Consider the following 10,752-nt stretch of genomic DNA (forward strand, 5'->3'; position numbering starts at 1 on the left):
AGTACATAGTTGCTTCGGAAGCAGCAAATGAAGGAGTCTGGATGAAGGAGTTCATATCCGATCTAGGTGTCATACCTAGTGCATCGGGTCCAATGAAAATCTTTTGTGACAATACTGGTGCAATTGCCTTGACAAAGGAATCCAGAAGACCAAGCACATCAAGAGACGCTTCAATTCCATCCGTCATCGAGTGTCGGAAGGGGACATAGAGATTTGCAAGATACATACGGATCTGAATGTTGTAGACCCATTGACTAAGCCTCTCTCACGAGCAAAACATGATCAGCACCAAGACTCCATGGGTGTTAAAATCATTACCGTGTAATCTAGATTATTGACTCTAGTGCAAGTGGTAGACTGAAGGAAATGTGCCCTAGAGGCAATAATAAAGTTGTTATTTACATTTCCTTATATCATGATAAATGTTTATTATTCATGCTAGAATTGTATTAACCGGAAACTTAGTACATGTGTGAATACATAGACAAACAGAGTGTCCCTAGTATGCCTCTACTTGACTAGCTTGTTTATCAAAGATGGTTATGTTTCCTAGCCATAGACATGTGTTGTCATTTGATGAACGGGATCACATCATTAGAGAATGATCTGATGGACAAGACCCATCTGTTAGCTTAGCACTATGATCGTTTAGTTTGTTGCTATTGCTTTCATCATGATTTATACATGTTCCTCTGACTATGAGATTATGCAACTCCCGAGTATCGGAGGAACACTTAGTGTGCTATCAAATGTCACAACATAACTGGGTGATTATAAAGATGCTCTACAGGTGTCTCCGATGGTGTTTGTTGAGTTGGCATAGATCGAGATTAGGATTTGTCACTCCGATTATCGGAGAGGTATCTCTGGGCCCTCTCGGTAATGCACATCACTATAAGCCTTGCAAGCAATGTGACTAATGAGTTAGTTGCGGGATGATGCATTACAGAATGAGTAAAGAGACTTGCTGGTAACGAGATTGAACTAGGTATAGTGATACCAACGATCGAATCTCGGGCAAGTAACATACCGATGACAAAGGGAACAACGTATGTTGTTATGTGGTTTGGCCAATAAAGATCTTTCTAGAATATGTGGGAGCCAATATGAGCATCAAGGTTCCGCTATTGGTTATTGACCGGAGATGAGTCTCGGTCACGTCTACATAGTTCTCGAACTCGTAGGGTCCGCACGCTTAACGTTCGAGGACGATCGGTATTATGAGTTTATGTGTTTTAATGTACCGAATGTAGTTCGGAGTCCCGTATGAGATCACGGACATGACGAGGAGTCTCGAAATGGTCGAGACATAAAGATTGATATATTGGAAGACTATATTCGAACACCGGAATAGTTCCAAGGTGTATCGGGTATTTTCCGGAGTACCGGGGGGTTACCTGAACCCCCCGGGGGTTATTGGGCCTCATGGGCCTATTGGTGGAAGATAGGAGGCAGGCCAAGGTGTGGCGCGCGCCCCCCCTAGCCCAAACCGAATTGTACTAGGGGGCCGCCCCCCCTTTCCTTCTCTCCTCCCTCTCCTTCCCCCTTCTCCTTGTTGGAATAGGAAGGGGGGGCCGAATCCTACTTGGAGTAGGATTTTCCCCCCATGGTGCGCCTCCTCCCCTGGCCGGCCTCCTCCTCACTCCTCCCTTTATATATGTGGGAGGGGTGCACACCAAAGTTTCTCTTAGCCGTGTGTGGTGCCCCCCTCCACAGAAACACACCTCGGTCATATCGTTGCAGTGCTTGGGCGAAGCCCTGCGCCGGTAACTTCATCATCACCGTCACCACGCCGTCGTGCTGACGAAACTCTCCCTCAGCCTTAGCTGGATCAAGAGTTCGAGGGACGTCACCGAGCTGTACGTGTGCAGATCACGGAGGTGCCGTGCGTTCGGTACTTGATCGGTTGGACCGCAAAGACGTTCGACTGCATCAACCGCTTTACTTAACGCTTCCGCTTTCAGTCTACGAGGGTACGTGGACACACTCTCCCCACTTGTTGCTATGCTTCTCCTAGATAGATCTTGCGTGATCGTAGGATTTTTTTTGAAATACTACATTCCCCAACAATGCTGCCTATCAATTCATATCATATTCTTTTCTTTATAGCATGGCCAATTGGACTTTTATGTGATTCAAAGCAATAGTCTAGTTTTGACATTGTCGGGGGGATGAACCCCGGGCAGGCAACGGAACCCGGATCCTTTTCAAAAACGACGGGACCAGCATCGCCCCTCAAGCCGGCACGTGCTTGGCCGGGTCGCCCAACCCGGCCAAGCCCCTCGACCCGGTCAAACTCTCCTACCCGGCCGGACTCCTCAACTCGGCCCCAACAACCAGCTCAAGATAGCCGAACCCGGCACACCAAGACTTCTCCAACAAGCCAGCTCCACCCTTGGCGCGTTCCTCAACCCGGCCACGGGTCAGCTCGCATCCCATCCCAACCATACGATGGGATGAGTCTCCACCTACCGATGACCGAGGAAACAGTGCCCCGCCCATGCCTCTGGTCAGTCGAGGCGTGGCAACAGCGCCCCACCTACCCGCTGACCAGGGCCGGCGTGGCAACAGTGCAACCATCGTCACCCATGACGCCAGCAAGTGGCGACCTGATGGAGCGCCACTGTAGCCGACTCAACCCGGCCAATCCCTGACGATCGACAAGACGGCCCACAGTGCCCCCGTACCCGGCGGGCCCCGCGCCCGGAGAACCCGGCGAGCCCTGACCCCCGGCGGGTCCCAGTGCCGGCTTCCCGGACAATGACAATCCGGTCCCACGACCTTGTAACGTTACCCTTGTACCCCTGGGGGGTTGGATTATAAAAACCCCCAGGAGCCCTCATGCATACAGGCGATCGAACACAGAGGATCACTCACTCACACACACATAGCAAGCAACATCCAAGGAGAGGGAGCAGCCTAAGCCTTGGCCTGCCTTCCTTCCTCCTCCATACAGCTCCAGGAGCGACTCTGTACTGATACATATCAACTACACTTAGCAGGACTAGGGGTGTTATCTCTCCGGAGAGCCCCAAACCTGGGTATGTCTTGCGTCCTGCGCTCGCTCATGCCGACCTCGCCTCTGGAACCCACCAGTGCCCTCGAACCTCCTCCTATCTTTAGCCATCCCTTGGCATCTGCCGTGCGCCCACCACGACAATTGGTGCCCACCGTGGGGTAGCTCGAGGTACTGGCCGGGAGCATGGTTCAGATGGGGCTCTTCTTCGACTCCGACGAGCCCGTCACGCTGGCGGACTCCGATGCGCCGGCGGTTGACGAGTACCCCAGCAAGGTACTTGACTTTTCCGACTCCCCCCTCTCCCTCGCGGCAGCGCTCCTGCCGGGGCAATGGACCTCCGTGTGGAGGTTTTCGTCACTGACACCGGCGCCTCTTCCTCGTCGAGCGCGGCGAGGAAGGCTGCCGAAGCCAAGGCCACAGCGGATCGGGCCGGCTCGCCCAACCCGCTGCGCGCCACGATGCAGAGCCTTCGCATTCCCATCGACACCGACATGGACGCCTCCAACGTCGCCGAGGCCCGGACTCGGCTCGAGGAGGATCGCCAGTGCCTGCTGGACCTAAACGAGACGCTCGCCGCCACGCAGCGTCGCCTCGACTCCGCGCAGCTGGAGCGCAACGCCGCCTACGGCTTCATGCCTACGGCGGCCGAGCCAAGCCGGGTCGCCGACATGCGAGCCCGGGGAGGCGCGATCGGCCGCGCTTTCAGCGCCATCCTGTCTGTTTACGAGACTCCCGTGAAAAACATGCGTGCCGCTCAGGCGGCCGCGGTCGGCCTGGATCAGCTCGCAGGCGAGGAGCTAAAGGATCGCCTCAAGCGGGTGAACGACCTCCTCGACGCGGCCAACGCGCCGCAGGACTGCCTCAACCAACTCGCCAAGCCGGCGGGATCTGGCTCCGCCCGCATCGTAGGACCCGGTGACCACCAGAACACGGCGTCTTCACCACCCGGCGAGGCGCACTCCGGCCGCATCCGGACCCGGCGCAACCCCGCCCCGACGACTGTCGGTGGCTTGGGCGACAAGCCAGTCTTGGAGGACCGACGCCGGCTCGGCTCTCTGCTCCAACCCGGCCGACGTCCGACTACGGTCGACCCGGCCCCCCGTGGTGCGGTCGCCGACCGGCTGGGCCCGCGCGCCCTCGACGACACCGACGCTCGCCACCACCTCGACCGACTCGCCCTCTCCCAGGAGCTGGAGGAGAGCGGCCCCGTCGGGCCGGCGTGCTTCGGACCATGCATCCGGGATGAGCCCTTTACTAAAGGGTTCACGCTCCCCCGTGACACCCCCAAGTACAACGGCACCGTGAAGCCGGAGGACTGGCTCACCGACTACACCACCGCCATCGGCATCGCCGGCGGTAACCACCGTCTCGCCGTGCGCTACGCGCCGCTCATGCTCCAAGGGTCGGCCCGCACCTGGTTGAACAGCCTACCGGCAGGCGGCATCAACGCCTAGGTCGACTTCGAGCAGGCCTTTGTGCGCAACTTCACCGGCAGCTACAAGCGACCCGGCCGCCCTAGCCAGCTCGCCATGTGCGTGCAGGGGCCGACGGAAACCGGCCGCGAATACCTCGCACGCGGGACCGAGCTCCGGAACAGTTACGAGGGCGTCCACGAAGTCCAAGCGATCCAGTACTTCATCAACGGGTGCCGGGATAGCACCCTCCTCAAGCACAAGCTCTTGCACTCTGAGCCGGCCAGCATGGCCGCTTTCATGGTGATGGCAGACAAGTACGCCAACGCCGACTCCGCCATGAAGATCCAGGTGGCGCTGGATGAAGCCGGCAAAGCAAAGCCGGTTCCCCCTCCGAAGCCGGCCGGCGAAGGAAGCCGGCAGCAACACAACCATCAGAACAACAAACGCAAAGCCGATCAGCCGGCCCAGCGCTACGACAACCGGCTCGTCGGGGCCGTCGAGCAGGCGCCCGCGACCGACCCGGCCGCCAAGCGCCGGCAGACCGACAAGACAATGTGGCAACCCGCCATGAGCTTCAAGGAGATGCTTGACGCTCCCTGCAAGCACCACAGCGGCGCAAGGCCGTCCATGCACACGCTTCGGCAGTGCGCCATCACCAGGCGCATCATGAGGGGCGACATCCCGCCTCCTCCGGCCTCGGCTCCGGGAGCGGGGCAGCCGCCTCCACCTCCACCACCGCCTCCGGCTGGCGGCGCTATGTGCGACGATGTCTACCCGGCTCAGAACGCGACCTACGTTGTCTTCACCAGCCTCGGCGACGACAAATGTAGCAAGCGCCTCCTTCGGCAGGAGGTGAACACCGTCGTCCCGGCCAAATAGGAATACATGCACTGGTCGGAGCGCCCGGTCACCTGAGCTCGGGAGGACCACCCGGCCGTCATGCCGAACCCGGGTGGTTACGCCCTCGTCCTCAACCCCACCATCGTCGCACCTTGGCGCACATGCAAGTTCTCCCGGGTTCTCATCGATGGTGGCAGCAGCATCAATATCCTCTACGGCGACACCATGACCAAGCTCGGCCTCGAGGCCAAAGACCTGGAGCCGACCCGGACGATCTTCCACGGCATCGTTCCCGGCCTCTCCTGCTCTCCAATCGGCCGGGTCCGGCTCGACGTCCTTTTCAGCAATAGCAACCACTTCCAACGCGAGCCAATCTGGTTCAAGGTGGTGGACCTGTCCAGCGCGTACCACATGCTGCTGGGCTGGCCCGCGCTCACCAAGTTTATGGCGGTCCCCCATTACGCCTACCTGAAGATGAAGTTGCCGGGTCCGAAGGGCCTCATCGCCATCACCGGCGACTACCGCAAGTCCCTGGAGTGCGCCCAAGACGGCGCCAAACTGGCCGACTCACTCGTCATAGCCGAGGAGCAGCGTCAGCTGGACCGGATCGTCGCCCTGGCCAACGAGACATCGGCCGCGCCGATCCCGGCCGAGGGGCCGGCCAACGAGGCCTCTTTCAAGCCCTCCAAGGAGACCAAGAAAGTGAAGCTGAACCTGGACGACCCCACCTGCAGCAAGTACGTTGTCGTGGGTACCCACCTCGACAGCAAATAGGAAGGCGAGCTCGTCGACTTCCTCCGTGAGAATCGGGATATTTTTGCATGGACCCCAAAGGACATGCCGGGTATCCCGAGGAAGTACGCCGAGCACAAACTCCATGTCCGCAAGGACGCCAAGCCTGTCCGCCAACCCCTACGACGTTTCTCCGAAGACAAGAGAAGAACCATCGGTGAAGAGGTCGCCAAGCTTTTGGCGGCCGGCTTCATCATGGCAGTGTTTCACCCCGAGTGGCTGGCCAACCCAGTCCTCATCCTGAAGAAGAACAAGACCTGGCGCATGTGTATCGACTACACCAGCCTGAACAAGGCCTGTCCCAAGGATCCGTTCGCCCTCCCGCGGACCGGGTTTGAAGCCTTTCTTCATGAGGAATTCCTTCAAAGTATCATACCACGCCCGAGGGGCCTGCTTGAGGCCATAGAGGGCCTTATTGAGTCTGAAGACTTTGTCGGGATGCTTTGGGTCTTCAAAACCTGGGGGTTGAGCAACATATACTTCTTCCTCAAGCTTACCATTGAGGAATGCACTTTTCACATCCATTTGATATAAAGTGATATCATGATGGTTAGCATAAGCAAGTAATATGCGAATAGCTTCAAGTCTAGCAACAGGTGCAAAATTTTCATCGAAAATCAATTCCTTCAACCTGTGTGTAGCCTTGAGCTACAAGCCGTGCCTTATTCCTCACCACAAGGCCATTTTCATCTTGCTTGTTGAGGTAGATCCACATTGTGCCAATGATATTATGTTTGCGAGGATCTGTACGTTTGACCAGTTCCCAAACGTTGTTGAGCTCGAACTGATGTAATTCCTGTTGCATAGCTTGAATCCACTCAGGCTCCAAAAATGCTTCGTCTACCTTAGTGGGCTCTGTGATAGAGACAAAAGCAAAGTGCCCACAAAAGTTAGACAAATGTGAAGCTTTTGAGTGTGTGAGAGGACCTGGAATGTTGATGTCGCTGATGATTTTCTCAATCTGCACTTCATTTGCAACGCGAGGATGAGCTGGTTGTCGTTGAGGAATTTGATCAGCATTTTCTTTAGCATCATTTTCCTCAGGTGCATCAGCATGACGTTCTTCACGATCTGGAATGACTTATTCAGCAGATTCTTCGGTAGGAATGACATCCTCAGTAGCCTTGAACTTGATGGATTCCTCAGGTGATTTTTCATCTAGCACAGGAGATAGGTGCTCTCTTTGCGAGCCATTAGTTTCATCAAACCGCACATCTACAGTTTCAACAACCTTGTGGTGAACATTGTTGAAGACTCTGTAGGTGTGCGAGTCCTTTCCGTAACCAAGCATAAAACCTTCATGTGCTTTTGGTGCAAATTTAGAATTGTGATGAGGATCTCTAATCCAACATTTAGCACCGAAGACTTTGAAATAACTCACATTGGGTTTCTTGTCAGTGAGGAGTTCATATGCAGTCTTCTTGAAGAACTTGTGAAGATATACCCTGTTGATGATGTGGCACGCAGTATCAATTGCCTCAATCCAGAAACGATGAGGCGTCTTGTATTCATCAAGCATAGTGCGAGCCATCTCAACAAGAGTCTTGTTCTTGCGCTCCACGACGCCATTCTGCTGAGGAGTATAAGGAGCAGATAACTCATGAGTAATACCAAGTTCATCAAGATAGTCATCAAGACCAGAATTCTTGAACTCAGTTCCATTTTCACTTCTGATGTGCTTGATCTTCACACCAAAGTTGGTTGAAGCCCTCGAGGAAAATCGTTTGAAGACTTCCTGCACTTCATGTTTGTTAGTGACAATATGCACCCATGTGTAACGAGAGTAATCATCAACAATAACAAAGCCATAATAGAGATGCATCATTTGTAACTACGGAATAAAGATTTGGACCAAAAAGATCCATGTGAAGCAATTCAAATGGTCGAGTGGTAGTCATGATAGTATTCGCTGGATGTTTGGCCTTGGTCATCGTTCCAACTTCACAAGCTCCGCACAAGTGATCCTTGAGGAATTTGACATTCTCAATGCCAATGACATGCTTCTTCTTCGCGAGCATGTGCAAGTTCCTCATCCCAGCATGACCAAGTCGTCAATGCCATAGCCAGCCTTCTGAAGCTTTTGCAAGTAGACATATAGCTGGTTGTGGTCCTGTAGAGAAATCAACAATATACAGATCTCCTCTCCTAAAGCCTTCGAAGACTTTGGAATTGTCAGCTTCCATGATCACAACACAACGATACTTGCCAAAGATAACAACCATATCAAGATCACAAAGCATTAAGACTGACATGAGGTTGTATCCTAAGGACTCGACAAGCATGACTTTGTCCATGTGTCGATCCTTTGAGATCGCAACCTTACCTAGACCCAATACCTTGCTTTTGCCTTTGTCAGCGAAAATGATATGCTTCAGATGCGATGGAGATAAGGGAACATCCATCAATAGATTCTTGTCACCAGTCATGTGATTTGTACATCCACTATCGAGGACCCACTCATTGGCTTTGGGTTGATCATCCTGCAGATGAATTAGTGCATCTTACAAACTCATATAATTCATCAGTGAAGAATATGACATCAATTCCATCAGATCAATAAAACAATTAAAGCAGTATGAGGACGTGAGAAATGAGGATTCATTTCTTCATGATTAGCCTGCGTCCTTTCAGGCAATTCCGGATCTCCAGCAAATTCTTCAAATGTTTAAGCACGTCTAGAGACCTGACCCTGCATAAGAGATTAGTTCTTTTTCTTCACCACCCACATCTGGAGGGGTGGCAAAGAGTTCATCATTCTGCGAGCTCCATAAGAGAAAGGTGGCATAGAAACCAGTCCACTTCGTTTCACATAAGAGGAGTTAGGGTAAGCATATGAATAAGCAGAGAAATTCTTTGAGGACTTATGAACATAATGGTTAGAAGAATAATGCTCATATTCATAGCCCTTAAATCTTCCCTGCGAGACAAAAGTGTTAGCACGATGATGTTCATACGAGGACTTTGATCCTCTTGAGGAATTTATTCCACGTGAGGAATTTGGTCCGTATGAGGACTTGGATCCATATGAAGAATTTGGTCCATATGAAGAATTTGATCTGGGGTTCCTATTCTTCACAGGTGGTGTCATGATGACATTCACCTGAAGACTTTCAAGGCACCTTTTGAGAACCTAGATTTTCTTCATAGGGGAACCGTTCCTGCAGTTAGTGCCAACATATCTAGCAAATACTTCACCATTCTGATTTTTGAACAGTTTATAGTTGGATTCAAATGACTCATCAGAAGAATGAGGAGATTCACATGTAAAGCCAGATAGAGTAGATGGATCTACTGGAGGTCCCTTTGCAGCAACCCATGAGGTTTTTGGGTACTGCTCAGGCTTCCAGTATGTCCCATCAGCATTGAGTTTCCTCTCAAAGGCAATACCCTCTTTCCAAGGGTTCCTGTTGAGGATATACTTTTTAAGCACATCACAAAGAGCCTGATGCCCTTTGAGGCTTTTGTACATGCCTGTTATGTATAATTCCTCCTGCATCATCAGTGATACTAGCAATGTCCTCAGATGAGGAATTAGTTATAGCAGAGACAGGTGAAGAATTTGTAGTATTAGAAGGATTTGAACATTCAGGTGAGGAATTAGCAGATTCACGTTCAATGCACTTCAAACATGGAGGAACAAATTCTTTCTGAGCAGCACTGATTTGTTGAGCAAGTAATGAATCGCGCTCCTTCTGAAGATCTTCATAACTCACCCTTAGCTTTTCAAGATCTTGCTTTCTTTGAAGAAATTCATAAGAAAGCTTCTCATGATCAGATAAGAGAGTGTTATGATGACTTTGAAGGTTGTCAAACTTAGACTGAAGTCTCTGAAGATTTTCAGTCAAGGTTTTAGTGTGATCCATTTCTTCACCCAACATATCATCACTTTTGTCTAGCATGTTTTGGACCTTTTCAAAAGCCTTCTGTTGTTTCACAGCAATCTTAGCAAGTTTAGAGTAGCTAGGCTTGAGGTTTTCATCAGATTCATCCTCACTTGATTCAAAGGAGGGATATTTGAGTACCTTGGCACCCTTTGCCATGAAGCAATAGGTGGGAGCGTAGTCATCATCGCCTTCATCGGCCTTGTTGGTGAAGCCATTTTCTTCAGAATTGAAGATGGATTTGCTGACGAATGCAGTAGCGAGAGCTAGACTCGCCACACCAGATTTTGACTCCTCAGATGCCTCTTCTTCCTCATGTTCATCAGATTCAGCTTCAGAGTCCATTTCCTTGCCAATGAATGCCCGAGCCTTCTTGGAGCTGCTCTTCTTGTGAGATGAAGACTTCGAGGATTTTGATGATGAAGACTTTGAAGATTTCTTCTTGTTCTTTGAATCATCAGAATTGTAATCCTTGTATTTCTTCTTCTTTGATTCCTTTTCCCACTGAGGACAGTCTTGAATGTAGTGACCAGGTTTCTTGCATTTGTGGCATAGTCTCTTCTTATAGTCACTGGATGAGGAATCATTACTCCTTGAGGATTTTCCAAAGCGACAACGTCTTGAGAACTTCTTAAATTTCTTCACGAGCAGTGCTAGCTCCTGACTCAGTTCTTCAGGATCACCAAGGCTACTACCAGAATCTTCACCTTCAGATTCAGAGACAGCTTTGGCCTTCAGGGCACGTGATCTGCCATAGCTCGAACCATAGAGATCTCTCTTCTCAGCAAGCTGGAACTCATGAGTG

The 10,752-nt window shown here is 51.7% G+C and overlaps 1 protein-coding gene across 1 annotated transcript; it reads left to right on the forward strand.

Annotated features, from left to right (window-relative positions):
• The first annotated feature begins 5,499 nt into the window (after positions 1 to 5,499).
• LOC109732656 (uncharacterized) lies at positions 5,500 to 6,048 on the forward strand. Its single transcript, XM_020291838.1, has one exon. It carries the CDS (start codon positions 5,500 to 5,502, stop codon positions 6,046 to 6,048), a length of 549 nt encoding a protein of 182 aa, XP_020147427.1.
• Positions 6,049 to 10,752: the final 4,704 nt, after the last annotated feature.

Source organism: Aegilops tauschii, chromosome 3 (assembly GCF_002575655.3).
Source record: "Aegilops tauschii subsp. strangulata cultivar AL8/78 chromosome 3, Aet v6.0, whole genome shotgun sequence".
In the NCBI taxonomy this organism is placed as follows: Eukaryota; Viridiplantae; Streptophyta; class Magnoliopsida; order Poales; family Poaceae; genus Aegilops; species Aegilops tauschii.